The sequence below is a fragment of the Neolamprologus brichardi genome, chromosome 5 (assembly GCF_056152115.1).
Source record: "Neolamprologus brichardi isolate AB-2024 chromosome 5, ASM5615211v1, whole genome shotgun sequence".
NCBI lineage: Eukaryota > Metazoa > Chordata > Actinopteri > Cichliformes > Cichlidae > Neolamprologus > Neolamprologus brichardi.
The window spans coordinates 1,441,626-1,460,269 of record NC_142108.1 but is presented as its reverse complement, the minus strand read 5'-3'; the positions used below and the strand labels follow the sequence as shown (position 1 = coordinate 1,460,269).

The window sequence follows — 18,644 nt, the reverse complement described above, 5'->3', positions numbered from 1 at the left end:
GTGGAGGATCTTTACTGGGCCCAGTTTAATACCACCTATATGAATATTGTTGCGGACCATGCAGTGTTTCGAGTGAGTGTATAATCTATATAAGTGTTTATTAGTCATTTTTATTTAATAAAATGTGCATCTTAACATCTTAATTAAAGCACAGATTGAAGCTGTCTTGTTGCTAATTCTTCCTCCTCTGTCTGTTTTTGTCCTGACCATTTATTAGTTTAAACTACAGCGTTTTTGATTTTTGTATGTGTACATTTGTGACATTTATTTTTGGTTATTTTTGCCACTTAACCTATAAATACTATATTTCACTTTGTTAACCAAATTTGATGTTACAGTCTCTCCAAAATGTTAGAATGACATTTCTTTATATTTCTTTCATGTGAATTTTGGTGCGCTCTGAAGCTTAGAAAACTGTGCAGTGAGCTGTAGGTGGACAACAGAGGGCAGCAGACTGCATCAATCTGTCAGCATGCAGCTGAAAGAATGTTTACTTGCACAATATGCTTGCGTAACTTGTCTGTGCATCAGCACATCAAATGCATACCTACATTTTCCATTCCAGCACATGTTAGCACAAACACATTCCCATTCTTCTCACAGGGGCTTCCTCACTGCACAACCACGCCAGTGATTCCATTTAACTGCTGTGCTCAGACCTACTCCCAGTCATCATGTGAGCTATCAGTGGGGAGTTATCATGTGTGAAATCTTGAGTAAGCTTTTCCATAGATAGATGTGATGCATTTCTTCCAAAGCAGAGAACTCCATCTATGAACGCCAGGCCAGGCTTCCTTGAGGGAACCAGTTAAATGATGCTTTTGATTGGCTGATTATACACCATTTATCTTCTTTAGCTAATCATAGAGAAAATAATGTTCTCTTTATCACGCTGTGCCAGTGTGTGTGAGGCCTGTGTGTGACTCATAAAACCCACTGAGAAATCAATAAGATCCTCCTTTTGTTTACCACGTGCCCTACCTCACCTGCATATCCACAATTACTCACTTATCAGAGCCTTCTTGACTTTAATGGGTTTTGGAATATTTCTTGCGACAGGCTGCATCGCATTTGGTCGTAAATGCAATAATGAAGATATGCTGTTTCAAGGGTTAGACTATTTTTCTTGGAAAGGCTCCTTATAGAAAATTTCACATCACTTTCATCACCACAATTACTCCCATGGTTCTCCTTAATTGTATGGTAAATGTGGAAAGGTACACAAATTAGAAATAAAATTGTATGAAAAAAATAGCAGGAAAAATAAAATAAAACAAACACCAGTGTGCATGATGTGGAGCATTCAGCGGTGGTATTCAGTACTTTTTCTTTTTGTTTTTAAATACGCATCAAGTCTGAAGTAAAAAACGAACTGAAAAAGGAAAATTTAACTAAGACTGAGTGACTCTCAACAGAAACTGACACATTTTTGGATCAACTGATACTGAAGAGAAGCTTTATATTGAGAAGCATTGTTAATGTTCTTTAAAATTTACCTTTGGTCATACTGTCAATTTCATGCTGCCACATAAATAACAGGTTAAGAGCAGTAAAATTAAGAAAAACACAATAGAAAAGGATAAGATAAAGTAGAATAACATGTACAAAATAGAATAAAATGCTTTGTCATAGTAGGAAAAAGTGCAGTTGGTACAAAGCAGAAGGCCAAATTAGGAAGTTCTAGATGTTTAAATGAGATGAGAACAAGTTCTTGATAAATCCTTTACTAAGAGCACTAAAGGACTACAACCCCTTTGCTAATTTCTACAAGTAGCTCCTTCCACCCAATTGTTAAACACGATTCACAGCAAATGTCCTCAACACAACACACTGCAGTATTTAATATAACAACAGGAAAAGAGAACGTCAGGTGGATGTTGGGGCGAATCTGTGGGTCAGGAAAACTCTGCATTGTTTTCCATTAAACACGCCCTCAGCATATCACATATAAGAACTTGATAGTTTCCATATTTACTGACAATTTAATGGCAATAAATTTATAATTTTTTTTATATATTCAGTCAAAAACATTACCTCGTGTGCATTAAGTCTCCATCAGAAAGCAGTTTTTTGGTCCTCATTGAATTAACTATAATGTTGTGTTGATCTGAAATCACCGACTTTTTGTGGTGGAGGGTTTGTACAGGGTTTGTGCACCACACGATCCCAGCAGCTATGTTGAACCTATGTTGGAACCAGAACCGGTGAAGGAAAGCACCGAGTTTAGAGGTTGGTTGGGCACAGCCTGAAAGCAATATATGGTCCCAGTCTCCAGTAAGCACCCCACTCAGAGGGTCCATAACAATTCAGTGCTTCATTGATTGAACAGGAGTCAAGGTTGGAGATCCAGGCAGTCCGATCTCCTGCTGACGAATACAGGAGTATGGAATACGGAACGTCGCTTTTCTGTTGGGAGTAAGGCCTAAGCTGATGCATGACTTCAGTATGACCTGAAGGGGTGTGACTGGCACTAACTTCCTGCCCAATCTAAACTTGAGCACTGTTTTCTCATTGGACTGTGCTATCCAGTTTTTTTCCATAACAAACCCCATGTTTGAACATGACTACATCTGCCCTTAGCACCAGAATGCCCTCGGTTTCAGTTCATAAGCTGGAGGGGAAATAGTGCATCACTAATTTAGGAAATGTTCATTTAGCCTGGAAAAGGATCCATTGTATATTCTTCCTGTAGCCAGTATCATTGGAAGGTAGAGCATAAATTCTCACTGCTATGCAGATGATTCCCAGCTCCATCTTTCAATAAAGCAAGATGACACACACAGGAATGTCTTAAAGACATAATGACACGATAATGTCACAAGTTCGGTGCATTTTTTACAGCGATCACTAACAATGTGTTATATACGAAAGAGGGACTGGGGCTCCAGGGGTCCAATGGAACAAATATCCAACTCTCTTCATCTTAAGACGCTCAAGCAGGCTCACCACAATCCAGGAAGGGAATCCCGGGAAGGTCTTGTGTAAAGGGAAATGCCAGAGATTAATAACACGTGTGATTCAGTGCAGTTAGGTCTATTAACACATAGTGAGTGAGACAGGTGACTGAAGAAGAAACACTCAATGCATCATGGGAATCTCCCAGCAGCCTACACCTACTGCAGGATTCAGGGTCACAGGATCCAGCCCTAACTATATGCTTTAGCAAAAAGGGAAGGGAGGCCATTTTTAGCTCCAAAGAGGAAGGAAATGACAAAAAATGTTCAATGGAAAGATTCTTTTTCTCTCTGTTCTCTGGGGGATATAGTAAAGTTGCTTTTCCACACATTACAGATTTTCTACTTTCCTTCTGCAGTAGATCGTTCACTGCAGAAGGTTTCCATGTACCTTCATTTACATAACCAAGGAATAAAGTACTGTATGTTTCAGTGAAAAGTCTTTCCTAAACAAGGAAATTACTTTCTGAAAATTCCAGAGCTTTTAAAAAACAGTATGGTAGTGTTTGGTTTTTTTGTTTGTTTGTTTCATTGTTTTTTATAGATTCCACTTTGCAGGTTTTTTTTAAATCAATTTCTATAAATTGGGGCGATCGTGGCTCAAGAGTTGGGAGTTCGCCTTGTAATCGGAAGGTTGCCAGTTCGAGCCCCGGCTCGGACAGTCTCGGTCGTTGTGTCCTTGGGCAAGACACTTCACCCGTTGTCTGCTGGTGGTGGTCAGAGGGCCCGGTGGCGCCAGTGTCCGGCAGCCTCGCCTCTGTCAGTGCGCCCCAGGGTGGCTGTGGCTACAATGTAGCTGCCATCACCAGTGTGTGAATGTGTGTGTGAATGGGTGGATGACTGGATGTGTAAAACGCTTTGGGGTCCTTAGGGACTAGAAAAGCGCTATATAAATACAGGCCATTTACCATAAAGGGAGACATGAGACGCATTGAGTTTGTAGTGTACAGCAAGGTCTGGGACATTGGAGCATTCCCAGTACAAACACAAACTTGCTCTTAGTGGTGCCTGTTTAAAAGTTTAAAATCATAGCATAAATGGAGGGAGCAGCAGTGATAACAATCAGCAACACTCAGCAAAACCTTTCCAACAAATGGTCATTATGTGCAAGCAGCCAATATAAAATATTCTAACATATTTTCACTTAATGAACATTTTGTGCTGATAAGAGTTGAACAAGTCAAGCTCTTTATATCAACTGAGCAGCTAACATGTGAACCAACAGGAATGAATCAAAGTTCATTAAGTACATGGGTATGACTAGAGGAAGGGTAAGACTTTCCCCAACATACCAAGCACTGTCTTCCCCTACGGCACTGACAGTAGAAGGAGGGTAAACAGCTTGAAAGCTCACTTTATCATGTCTTAACATAGTTGTTTCCGGCCTGCAGGGAACGTGGCTGACATGTAACTCATCATTGTTTGGTTGAGTTTCTTTGAATAAGACTATCCATCCATCCAATCGCTTCCGCTTATGCTTTTTTTCAGGGTCGTGTGGGGGGCTGGAGCCTATCCCAGCTGTCATAGGGCAAGAGACGGGGTGCACCCTGGACAGGTCGCCAGTCTGTCGCAGGGCTAACCCACAGAGACAGACAACCATTCGTGCTCACATTCACACCTATGGGCAATTTGGATTAATCAATTAACCTATCCCCACAAACTGCATGTATTTGGACAGTGGGGGGAAGCCGGAGTACCCGGAGGGAACCCAAGCAAACACGGGAAGAGCATGCAAACTCCACACAGAAAGAGTGGCAAGAAGGTCCTTCTTGCTGTGCAACAGTGCTAACCACCGTGCCACCGTTCCACCCTTTGAATAAGACTATTCCAGAAGAAAAAAATGTTTGTACAGTTTTTTGTAAAGGAAAGCAAACTTTTATTTTTTTTTATTACAGTTTTTTATTTAGGTCTCAATTTGACTCTTTCAGGTACTAAATGAGGGAAAAAAACATACATTACATTTTGGAAAAATTATTGCAGATATGTTTTATTCACATTTAAAGCTGCAAAAGTAGCTTTTTGATATTATCAAATACTGTGGAATAAAAATTGAGCTATTCAGTATGAATGAGTTATTATCCAACTCCTGTTGTTCTTCAGAAGTTCTTTTTAAGGGGGCCCGAGTGCCACTCTGGGCTTTCACTACAGTACCATTTAGCAGAAAACATCCTAATCTCTGACTCAGGAGTGAGTTGGATAAAAAGATTTTTGGTAAAATCTTCAAATTGTTACAAATTATGCTCTTGTCTTTCCTTTACACTCTTTGCTAAAAGTTCCAGCTCTTTCTATTAAGCTCTCATTGCCCCCATCAACCACTAGGGTTGTCATAATACTAGAATTTAAAACTACATACAAAAGAAAGTACTCAATACTCTATCCCAATTTCAATAACACAGGTGGGAAAAAAATCCCAAAAAAAGTGGAATTTTTTCAAAATTAACATGAGAACAATTAAAAATGACACAACATTTATTTTTTTATTAAGCAATACAGTGACATAATAATACAGATAGAAGATAACAGACAGACAGACAGACAGACAGACAGACAGATAGATAGATAGATAGATAGATAGATAGATAGATAGATAGATAGATAGATAGATAGATAGATAGATAGATAGATAGATAGATAGATAAGGTAGTCTGTCATTGTTTCGGTCTAGTTGCTGGTAGACTTTTCTCAGCTGCAATCTGCGACCTTTAAGAGAAAACATAACACTTTTTAGGCACAAATAAGTGTGTTATACTGGTAACTGCTAATGTTACTGACAGACACTTTACTCCATTTAATTATGAATTCTGCAATCATGCAATAAATCATCAATTTATTAGCCATAGATGTTCGATATGATAACATATGGGTAATGTGGCTATGGCCAGGTTAGCATTTATAAAGCTATTATGTACTATTGGAATCATTTTTGACTAGGATATCGTTTTCAGGTCCACATTAAGCTAATATTTAGGAGTGCGCTCATGTTTAAAATGATACTATAACCTTTTATGTGATGATGATCATCAGAATGATAAAATGTTGAAAACCTCATGTATTATTGTTTGTGTGTTTATTGCTCTTAGAATGATCAATTGGAATTAATAATTAATCAGAGAGCACGTGATACTTTTTCCATAGCAGCTTCTTTTCATTAGCTACAGAATCACTCCTGTTTATGAAATGACTTTCACATAACAGAAGGTTGCCTTAGAGATTTCCTAAAAAAGAGGACTGGGATTTATAGAACTGTAGAGTCAAAAAGAAACTCTGCATGTGTCCATTTAGGTCAGTGCATTGTATCAAATGATCCGTCTGCCTCAAAGGAAAGACGAATCTTTTCCTTTCAAGTGAGGTAATGAAGTTCAGAGCTGAGTGCTGTTTTTGAAGTTGTCCACCAGTGTGTTTGTTGAGGCTGGGAGTGTTCGCCTCTGAGTCAGTGCAGGTGCCACAGGTCAGCCACGCTGAGGGTCTGTCTGACAGCGCGGCTCTTTGTACTCAACAAGTGATGCTCGCACAGGTACGCTGAGCCGCTTTGATCCACGGGTCAGCTGAATCACCCACAGGTCATTCCATAGCTGTGATTATAAGGCTCAAAGGTACACTCTAGATAATGTCTCTGTTTTAAGCAGCAAAGCATTCACAGCTACAGAAAATTGTTTTTGGAGGTTTTTAAGACAATTTGATATTTTAAACAACAAAATCAGGATGTCTATATTATTATTATATTATTCAAATCTGGTCATTTCTCTGTTTGGTTTGTGTTTCAGTGGCTTGTCTTGGCTCCTTATCCTTCAAAGAACTTCCTTTTACTTTTACTTTTTACTTTTTTTTAACTATGTATCTATCCTCTTATAGACATTCCGATCTGTATGATGTATACTGTATATATTGTATGTATAAATGTATACTTAAGTATCTATTCTTCATATTCTAGTTACAATTAAATCAGTAATCTTTAACTTTTTCCTAAGATTATAAGTAATCATTGCATCCATCATTATTATAAAAATACTGACTATCTCCAGATCTGGTCATCTTTCTTTCTTTTTCATTTCTTTCTTTCTTGCTTACTGGAGGCAAGAAACTACAGGGATCTTTTTTATTACTCATTGCATGCCTTGATGAGTACAGTGGAGCTATTATCAGCTCTACCTCAGCCCTCAAGGGCACCGTGGTAATTCCCTCTCTTTTTCTTCCAAAAGCTCTCTCTTTACAGGGGTTATATATGATGTGTTTGCTGTGAGGATTGCGGCAGGGATTCGTTCTCTGAACACGTTCAGTCTTCTCAGGTTTTATCATTTCATCAAAGTCATATATTTTCACAGATGGTTTAAAGGTGTGCCAACGATGAGTTTACTGAACGCTGCACATGTGTAAACTGACTGAGCTGTCTCCCTTGATAGTGAAATGAGGATGTTAACTTCTGATTTTCTTTATAATTTAATTCAGTTTTATTTCTTTATTGCCAATTCATAACAACAGTCGCCTGCAATAAGGCCTTATTGCAGGCTCATTCTCGTCTCTCCAGACCTGTCAAGTCTCAGCAGGCTCTCTCACTCCTTTCTAATGGCCTCTGATTGCTTTCGAGGTTTATCACTGGCTCAGCGTCTCTCTTCTCTTCTCTCTCTGCCTTTATACCACATCGGATTATAAATCAAGCAATCAAGATGAATGAAGGACAGACTAATTCCAGGGTTTGAAAAAGGTATTGCATTAATTATTTACAAATTTCAGTCATTTTTATACATGGTCTTCTGTTTTCACAGGTTTAAAATAAAAAGAAAGAACTAACATGATGTGTAACAGAAGAATTATTTTAATACTTTGCAATCAATGATGGCTTGAAGTCTAAAACACGTAAACACCTAAATGACCAAATGCTAAATTTTGTTGCTGAAAAAAAAACCCTGAAATATCAAAGTGAATAAAACACAAAATTTGTGCCACTGTCAAAACTGTTGGCTATGACCACATTGGACAAACTTGTTCTCTTACTTTAAGAGGTTCAGTCACTACGAAACAGTTAGCACCTTCCTGTCTTCAGTCTCCCTACCAGCAGGCTCCTCTGTTGTGTCCAATTACTAAAGCTAATGATGTAACTGAGCTGAAGGTTCACTCTATCCAGAACCTGCAGCCGTTTGAAAACTGGATTATATCCATCAATGCTGGTAGCTACCGAGTCTGCAGAGCAGAACGAGGAGTATCATCACAAACATCAAGACGCTGGAGTTCGAGTCTGTCCAAGTGATAAGAAACCTTTGGCAGACACACTTGATATTTGCTCCTTCATTTACTGTCACAAAGTATTTTTAATATAATTTAATCATGTAATTAATTCCAACTAAAGGGGGATCACACTCCTCAGCCTCCCCGGGAAAGTCTATGCCAGGGTGCTGGAAAGGAGAGTTCGTCCGCTAGTCGAACCTCTAATGCAGGAGGAACAATGCGGTTTTCGTCCTGGTCGCGGAACACTGGACCAGCTCTTCATCCTCTCGAGGATACTTGAGGGTGCATGGGAGTTTGCCCAACCAGTCTACATGTGTTTTGTGGACTTGGAGAAGGCATTCGACCGTGTCCCTCGGGGTGTCCTGTGGGAGGTGTTGCGGGAGTATGGGGTGTCTGGCCCATTGCTACGGGCCATTCGATCCCTATACAACCGTTGCAAGAGCTTGGTTCGCATTGCCGGCAATAAGTCGGACTCGTTCCCGGTGGGTGATGGGCTCCGCCAGGGCTGCCCTTTGTCACCGGTTCTGTTCATAATTTTTATGGACAGGATTTCTAGGCGCAGCCAAGTGGCGGAGGGCTTTCGCTTTGGTGGCCTCAGGATCTCATCTCTGATTTTTGCGGATGATGTGGTTCTGTTGGCTTCATCGGGTGAGGGCCTCCAGCTCGCACTGGAGCGGTTCGCAGCCGAGTGTGAAGCAGCGGGAATGAGGATCAGCACCTCCAAATCTGAGGCCATGGTTCTCAGCCGGAAAAGGGTGGAGTGCCCACTCCGGGTCGGGGATGAGTTCCTGCCCCAAGTGGAGGAGTTCAAGTATCTCGGGGTCTTGTTCGCGAGTGATGGGAGAAGGGAGCCGGAGATCGACAGACGGATTGGGGCTGCAGCTGCAGTAATGCAGACGCTGCACCGGTCCGTCGTGGTGAAGAGGGAGCTGAGTGTAAAAGCGAAGCTCTCAATTTACCGGTCGATCTACGTCCCTACCCTCACCTATGGCCACGAGCTGTGGGTAGTGACCGAAAGGACGAGATCGCGGATACAAGCGGCGGAAATGAGCTTCCTCCGAAGGGTGGCTGGCCTCTCCCTTAGAGATAGGGTGAGAAGTTCGTCCATCCGGGAGGGGCTCAGAGTAGAGCCGCTGCTTCTCCACATCGAAAGGAGCCAGCTGAGGTGGTTTGGGCATCTGGTAAGGATGCCCCCTGGGTGCCTCCTGGGTGAGGTGTTCCAGGCATGTCCCACCGGGAGGAGGCCCCGGGGCAGACCCAGGACACGCTGGAGAGATTATATCTCTCGGCTGGCCTGGGAACGCCTTGGTGTTCCCCCGGATGAGCTGGAGGAGGTGGCTGGGGAGAGGGAGGTCTGGGCCTCTTTGCTTAGGCTGCTGCCCCCGCGACCCGGCCCCGGATAAAGCGGATGAAGATGGATGGATGGATGGATGGATGGATGTAATTAATCAAATCATTCTTTTTTCTTTTAATCTTTTGAGGTTAGTCCAAAGGACAACAACACAGGTTGTCTTACCAAATTATAGAATGACCAGTTAAATCGAATAAAAGTGCTGACCAACCACCAGTGTTGTGGAGTAACGGAATACATTTAAAAGACAAAATATGAGTAACTGTATTCCGTTACAGTTACCGTTTAAAAAGGTGGTATTTAGAATACAGTTACTTTGTTGAAATAAATGGATTACACGGCGGTACTTCCCTGTTTCATATTGTGGCGGGTCAGGCCTGTTTGGGTTTTGTTTGACAGCTACGTTCTGTTGTTCCAGATGGCAGCGTTACGGTTGCCATGGTTACAGGGTGACGCTCTCTCTCTCTCTGCGTGTTTCCTGGGTGAGAGAGCGACTTTTTCTTGTTGTTGTTGTTGTGCTAAGCTAATAGGCGGAATGCTACAGGTATAGCTCTAAAGAATGTAGCATCATGGGCAGTGTAGTCCGTGCTGCAGGGAGAATGGACTGCCATACCCGTTATGTGTCTGTGAGCGAGGGAGGGAGAAAAAGGAAAAGTACGAGCTGTCATCGAGCAAAAATGGGAGCTGGAAGCATGTAAATATAATAATAACCACTGCAGCCAAGAAGAGAGCCTGACGAGCCCAGTTGTAAGTAAGCTATTAAGACTCGACTGTACACCGTGTTCGTGTTTTCCTCCAAAAACAATAAGTTCTGTTGGAGCAGCCTTTCAACGCCTCTCTCTGTCTCTCGCTAGCAAAGTTGACCCAGACAACAAAGTAAAGCTAGTTTTCAGCTACGAGTCGACACAGAACCGACCGTATTAGTCAGAGGTCCCTTTACTACGGTTCGGAGCCGCGGACCTTCAGTAACAGTAATAAATCACAGCAATAGTACATTCATGTAGTTGTAAACAGCATGATAATATATTAAGTAATCCAAAGTATTCAGAATACGTTACTCTCATTGAGTAATGTAACGGAATATGTTACAGAATACATTTTGGGGCATGTATTCTGTAAAATGTAATGGAATACATTTTAAAAGTAACCTTCCCAACACTGCCAACCACACACTGAAACAAATTACAACTGACTGTAATAACTTTGACTTTTGTTGCATACTGAGAATCGCGTCTATTTATCTTAAGTATATCTAGCAGGCCTAAGTAGCTGTCACATTTCCTTTAGAAGATATCAACAGTGTTTTCTCAACTATAGCACAGATGTATTGTTGTACAAATGTACAATAACTTATGTGGGCATAACCTGAATAACCTGTAGGCACCTTTCATGTTTGCCATTCATTTGGGATATCTGTTAAACAATTAGAGGGCAATTAATCACATCTGTCCAACTAACTGATTTTATCATTCGACATTCTTGTAGTTGTGAAATGCTTTTGTGAGTGAGGGGTTTGCTTGCTACGTAAGGGTCATGACAGGAACTGTGCCATGTGATGGGGGATTAACAGATATAGCCCATAGAGGAACTCTCCTATATACAGATGCGATGGAGCATCTGGGCATTCCCCACGCTCATGGTTGCGTTGGTGCGAAGCACACAGAAAATTCTGCAGATTGCTATCAAGCTACCAAAAAGATCAAAGTCTGTAGTGCATGTGGGCCATTTTCTCCTGCTTGTGCTTGCTGGTGTTATGCAAATGAGACCTGTGGAAGCTGGAACTACTTTATGTGGTAAAGTAAAATATGTTTTTACTTTTGAGATTCACTACTATGGGAAAATCTTCTGGAGTAAAATATAAGCAATCTAAGCAATGTATTTACAGTCTCTCTCTATATAAGCATCTATACTCAGCACAACAGACAGCAATGACCAAAAGATCCAGTCAGCTGTCTGAAAAAAATGGCCTATTGCTCTGCAACATTTTTGGGATAAATAGGTAAATAGGAATTAAATGGGTGCTTAATCATTCAACAAATACAGTGACTCAGTTGATTAGTCACTCAAACTAATCAGGATATGGACACAATGATACACTGTTTGTCAAAGATAAATGACTCCCAAGGGGACAATAAAGGCTAATCTAATCACCTCTTTAGGATATATTTTAAATTTATTTTATTCATACAAATCACAACAACGGTCACTTCAAGGTGCTTTTTATTGTAAGGTAGACCCCACAGAGAGAAAAACCCAACAATCATATGACCCCTATGAGCACTCTGGCAAGAGTGGGAAGGAAAAACTCCCTTTTAACAGGAAGAAACCTCCAGAGAGGCAGGCACATGGAGGGGCGGGGCCATCTGCTGCCACCGGTTCGGGTAAAGGGAATCGGACATGATGGGGAAGAGCCAGAGAGGTCTGAAGGCTCTGCCTCCTATTCTACTTTTAAATACTCTAGGAACAACAAGTAGGCCTGCAGTGTGAGAGTGAAGTGCTCTAATAGGGTGATATGGTACTACAAGGTCATTAAGATAAGATGGGGCCTGATTATTTAAGACCTTGTATGTGAGGAGCAGGATTTTGAATTCAGTTCTGGATTTAACAGGAAGCCAAAACAGGAGAACTCTGCTCTCTCTTTCTAGTCCCTGTCAGGACTCTTGCTGCAGCATTTTGGATTAGCTGAAGGCTTTTCAGGGAGTTTTTAGGACATCCTGATAATAATGAATTACAGTCGTCCAGCCTGGAAGTAATAAATGCATGAACTAGTTCTTCAGCATTGTCAGATAAAGACTCCCTTTATAAATAAATCAATTTCTCCAAGTTACTGTTTTCATAAAATCAAAGGTAATTGGTATTATTCGCTGGCCCAGTTCCAATCATTATAACTTTTTTTTTAAGGAATAATTTAATTATCTGCACAATATACAAAAACTGACTTCAGAGAGCTGCCTGTCTTCTCTTGAAACCTACAATCGAAGGCTTCTCTTTAATCTCATACAATCTGTAAATGAGTGTTCTTTCCATTTTCTCCTTATTCACCTGTTCGTTATTGTTTTTTGTCAACTCAAGTACTAGTGCTGGCTTTTGGGCAAGACACTAACCCCAAGTTGTTCTCCAGTGAATCCATTGGAGAATGAATGTGTGTGAGTGTCAGACAGAAAGCAGTCCATTTACCATTCCTCCTCTAAGCTGTCTTAGTTTTGTTCTGTTTGATATTCTGGACTTGTGGTGCGAAACATGTATATGTAAGTGACAGTGACTGCATACAAAATGCATCGAAAACACCAGACTGCACTGTACCCAAGTTATTAGCTGTGTGTGCACAGTCTGAAACCTTACATAGAGGTCAGAGAGAAACAACACCTGATGGGCCAACAAAGTACAACTCAGCTTCCGTTCCGTCAGTTGTCTTTCGACGCACGATTTTGTGTTTCCTGTTAATTCTTCCTTCAAGACTGGCCACACAGTGTTTCCCCCTGTGAAGTGGCAGATATTTTACCGAGCTCTCTGTTTGATAAACAGAAAAGGTTCAAGTATCTGTTTCATCTTCTCAACATGCACACATCTGAGGTGATAATGACTTTGGAGGAGCAGGACATGCGCAGTTCAAATGACAAGATTAAAAAGGAAAGCAGGCTTTAGTAATATGATGTTTGGCCATTTTGCAAGCTAAAACAGTCCTTTTTTTGATGTCAAGTGTTTTCAGTCGAATATATTTTTTCATGTATTAGTACTTTTTTGTACATTTACACTTTTTGTTGGCTTCTGCATAGCAAATAAAAGTTATCTATTGGTTTGTAAAGTCCCATTTTGAAGCCTTTACCTTCTTGGCATTTTGAAACTGGACGTTACAACCAACACAGATTTGACTTTGATAGGTCAGTGGCGAATGAACATATCCTGGATAATTGTCAGACACAAAGACACAAAGAACGCAAAGGTACAACATAAATTTCCCATAAGAACAAAGAAATAATATTTTACTAATGATAATGTAAGCAAGCTTGGGCTAGCTATCTACATACTATAAAACATATCAGGCAACAAATGTATAAAAGATGGACGACATAGCAACTAAACCCATCAAGAAAGTGTTTAGTGAGGTCACAGATGCAGGGAGATAAGGACGCTATATACCCAGAAGTCTTTCGGTAAGCAGAGTTACCCAGCCTCTGTCAACCATTAAGAAGAATGCAATTTAAAGACATTCCCGTCCCGGTCTCACTTTTCTGACCTGGATCTTTTATACTAGAATAACACAAGACCAATAAAGAGAACCAACATTTGTTTTTTAGCAAGGTGGCTAAATTTTAACTGTGCATTGTGTATTAGCTTTAGCTGCTTTAACACATATATTTTAATCTTATACTCCCAGCTGTTATCCGGTTGTTAAGTTGGACATCACTAGCCGTGTCTGGGCCTAAACTCCGCTGCAGGGCCATATATCAAACGATCACTATGGCATTACTGAGAGTTGAAACACTGTCTAAAGTCTTTCATCTTTAATAAAATGATCAGCGTTCTGCTCTACCAGGTGTAACAATTGAGTTTAACATCCAGGCATCCATGAAAACGGAATTTATGACATTTAATGGAGTTAGAAGTTAGCAGGAAGTTAGCTCACTAGCTTCTATCTAAATACAATATAGCATGTCCTTGTTTTGGAAACAAATTAAAATGTACAGCTCTGTTATCACTTCCAACATAAATGAAGACAGAAAACTAAACAGCAGTGACGTTTGTAGGGTTACTGAAGTTTGGCTAGCTGGTATATAATGTTGTGCTACGTGACTGCTAGCGACACAGCTATGTTAGCATAATATAAACAAGCTAACTTTTTTTCCACTCGATAAACGTTAACGTGAGTGTTCTCGGTGGTCAGGAACAAATGTAATCGCATGGCAGGATGCTGTAAAAGGACCAAACTTCAGCCAGGAGAACAACTGAGATAATCCATCCACAATACGAGGTTAGTCATTCATATACTGCTGCATGGGCTGGGCTGTAGTTACATCCTAAGGTTTTAAAAACTGAGCTTAAATAAATGATTAGCGGTAATAAAAGCCGAGGGAGGTCAACAGTGATCACTGACTGTTTTAGGAGCTTTTTGAGATTAAATAGAAGAAAATACAAAACATTAAACATGTTAACAACACAAAAGCCATATTAAACGCAGACTACTTTAGGCCCGGAAGTAGGATTTGTCACGTCATCACTTAACAACCGGATACAACATAGATGACACACAATACATGTAATAGTGCTGTGTAATTATGCAGGACAGCGTTGTGTGTGTGTGTGTGTGTGTGTGCGTGTGAGTGTGTGTGTGTGTGTGTGTGTGTGTGTGTGTGTGTGTGTGTGTGTGTGTGTGTGTGTGTGTGTGTACCGTGATCCAACTTGTATATTTTCTGGTCACCTACTAATTAGAAAGTTGCTGGTTCGATCACTATCTGCTCCAGTCTGCATGCCAAATATATTTGGGTGAGATACTAACACCAAGTTACTCAAATGAATGAGAGTGTTGGACACAAAGAACTTATGCAGAAAAAGCATTGGAAAAAAAGGTTTTGCTGAATGAGGCAAGTTGTATAAGCTGCTATAAGTGCTCAGTTAGAGTAGAAAAATACATTTTGTGTGCCAGTACAAGCTGCACATATATGCACTGCAGTGTCCACTTAACAGCCATGGGTGTCATTAAAAATAAAGGTGTACTGAAGCAGATCTGTTTGAATACACACTGAACGGTGTGTCAGTGTAAAGAACAGGGTAATTCACAGGAGCTGTTTCAACTGATCCCTGGACTACATTTCTGGAAAGCTTAAGGAAGAGGATTTTTACTTGTGGCTAGGATGAGCCCACAGTTAATGACCTAGTTAGGGTGTGGCAGACTCAGAAGAGGAAATTTTGACTAACTGCCTTGCATATTCCTGTAATATTTACAGTGTAAACAAGAAAGCTGGCAGAGGAGCGTGTTCTTATGTATCTTGGTTCTGGCCTTATCAGCACAGATTAGAGCTGTTATGAGAAACATTTTTTTCTGGGTGGCCTCTCGTGCACTTGAGGTTTCCCTCTGAGTCTTATGGGGAATTAAGTGCAGTTTTGAATCCAGTTGCAGCATTTCTGCATATTTAATCAATAATTCTCTGCTTTGTTGTAATATACATTTCATACAGTTATAAGGTTTACCACAAAGATGACAGATGCAGAAAACCCTGCCAATTCCAAAGTAAAGGAATCATGCATACTAATTGTTTTATAAAGCCTTGCATATGCTGTGTGCCCTTTCAGATATCTGTTTCAGACATTGTGGAACAGGCCTCATTTCCACTCCCACTGGCTCAGACAGTTAAACTTGGCTCAGATGTAAGCCAATATTGTGTGTAATATTACAGGCAGCACTTTGAGCAGTATTTCTGTGTGGAGATGGGTAGCTCATTTCCACTCCCACAGCTTGGCCTCGTTCAGACTCAAGCACCAAAAAGCTGGACTGGGCTGTGCAGTGTTCCTGCATTCCAACAACTTCATGTCATACACACTAGCCCAGACATTCCTAGAATAAAATAAATACAAAAGTAGTAAAATGGCCTACATTAAAATGGTGTAGATTTTTGTCAGAAACAGCAACAACAACAAAACTTTATATATAAAAAAAACCTCCCTGCGGGCAATTTATCCTTCAAGCTCGGGTCCTCTACCAGAGGCCTGGGAGCTTGAGGGTCCTGTGCAGTATCTTAGCTGTTCCTAGGACTGCGCTCTTCTGGACAGAGATCTCCAATGGGTGGCTGTAGCTCAGGAGGTAGAGCAGGTCACCTACTGATCGGAAGGTTGGTGGTTCGATCCTTGGCTCCTCCAGTCTGCATGTCAAGTATCCTTGGGCAAGATACTAACCCCAAGTTGCTCTCCGATGCATCCATCGGAGTATGAATGTGTGTGAATGTAGTTAAATTGCACTAAGTATAGATAAAGTGCTTGTGAGAATGGGTGTGATTGGGTGGATGTGGCATGTTGTATAGAGCGCTTTGAGTGCTCCAAGAGAGTAGAAAAGCGCTATATAAGAATCAGTCCATTTACCATTTACCAATGTTGTTCCTGGGATCAGCTGGAGCCACTCGCTTAGTTTGGGAGTCGCTGCACCAAGTGCTCCGATCACCACTGGGACCTCTGTTACCTTCACCCTCCACGTTTTCTCAAGCTCTTCTCTGAGCCCTTGGTATTTCTCAAGCTTTTCATGTTCCTTCTTTCTGATGTTGCTGTGTTTGGGAACCGCTACATCGATCACTACAGCCGTCTTCTTCTGTTTGTCTACCACCACTATGTCCGGTTGGTCAGCCACCACCATTTTGTCCGTCTGTATCTGGACGTCCCACAGGATCTTAGCTCGGTCATTCTCCACCACCCTTGGGGGCATTTCCCATTTTGACCTCGAGACTTCCAGGCCGTATTCGGCACAGATATTTCTGTACACTATGCCGGCCACTTGGTTATGGCGTTCCATGTATGCCTTGCCTGCTAGCATCTTGCACCCTGCTGTTATGTGCTGGATTGTCTCAGGGGCATCTTTACACAGCCTGCACCTGGGGTCTTGCCTGGTGTGCTCGACCCCAGCCTCTATGGATCTTGTGCTCACAGCTTGTTCCTGTGCTGCCATGATTAGTGTCTCTGTGCTGTCTTTCAGTCCAGCTTTGTCCAGCCAATGGTAGGATTTCTGGATATCAGCCACCTTCGCTATCTACCATCATGGAAGGACTGGCCCCTGCACGGTAGTGCAGGGGCCAGTCCTTCCATGATGGTGCCCCCTCTTCATCCTCATTCTTGGGTTTTCATTTTTGTGTTTTTTGGGTTTCTTGGGTTTCTTGGCACTCCACGAGTGCCTGGCAGCACAAATGAACCAGCTGCTAGTTGACGAGAGACACCCAGAATGGCTAATCAAAAGCCGGACAGTCCTGATCCTCAAGGACCCCCAGAAGGGATCGGTCCCCTCCAACTACCGACCAATAACCTGCCTCAGCACCACGTGGAAGCTCCTGTCAGGCATCATAGCAACTAAGATGAACAGGCACATGGGTCAATACATGAGTGGGGCACAGAAGGGGATGGGCAAGAACACCAGAGGCACAAAACACCAGCTACTGGTAGACTGAGCAGTCAACCGAGACTGCAAGACTAGGCTGACCAACCTGTGCACTTCCTGGATTGATTACAAGAAGGCCTATGACTCAATGCCCCACATCTGGATCCTGGAATGCCTAGAATAATGATAATAATAATAATGGATTGGATTTATATAGCGCTTTTCAAGGCACCCAAAGCGCTTTACAATGCCACTATTCATTCACTCTCACATTCACACACTGGTGGAGGCAGCTACAGTTGTAGCCACAGCTGCCCTGGGGCAGACTGACAGAAGCGAGGCTGCCATATCGCGCCATCGGCCCCTCTGGCCAGAGGACTATATAAGATCAACAGGACCCTGAGAGCCTTCATCAGGAACTCAATGGGGATGTGGCGGACAAGACTAGAGGCCAACTTCAAGCCAATAGCACAAGTCACCATCAAGTGCGGGATCTACCAAGGAGATGCTCTGTCCCCACTGCTGTTCTGCATAGGCCTGAACCCCCTCAGTGAGATCATTGACAAGACTGGCTACGGATACCGGCTACGGATACCGGCTACGGATACCGACTACGGATACCGACTACGGATACCGACTACGGAACGGAGCAGTTGTCAGCCACCTCCTGTACATGGATGACATCAAGCTGTATGCCAAGAGTGAACGAGACATCGATTCACTGATCCACACTACCAGGCTATACAGCAATGACATCGGAATGTCGTTCGGGCTGGAGAAGTGTAGTCAGATGATAACAAAGAGAGGGAAGGTAGTCAGAACTGAGGGGATCCAACTACCAGAAGGCAAAATTGCAGACATAGAGGACAGCTACAAGTACAAGTACAAGGGATCCGATAGGCGAATGGGAACCATGAAGAGGCCGCTAGGAAAGCTGCAACCACCAAGTACCTGCAGAGGGTCAGGCAAGTCCTGAGGAGTCAGCTGAACGGTAAGAACAAGATCCGGGCTATCAACACCTACTCGCTGCCCGTGATCAGGT

The 18,644-nt window shown here is 42.0% G+C and overlaps 1 protein-coding gene across 1 annotated transcript; it reads right to left on the bottom strand.

Annotated features, from left to right (window-relative positions):
* Positions 1 to 16,222: 16,222 nt before the first annotated feature.
* LOC148102678 (uncharacterized) lies at positions 16,223 to 17,179 on the bottom strand. Its single transcript, XM_087841243.1, has 2 exons — positions 16,610 to 17,179; positions 16,223 to 16,300 (listed from the first exon to the last, which is right to left on the bottom strand). Exons 1-2 carry the CDS (start codon positions 17,177 to 17,179, stop codon positions 16,223 to 16,225), a joined length of 648 nt encoding a protein of 215 aa, XP_087697369.1.
* Positions 17,180 to 18,644: the final 1,465 nt, after the last annotated feature.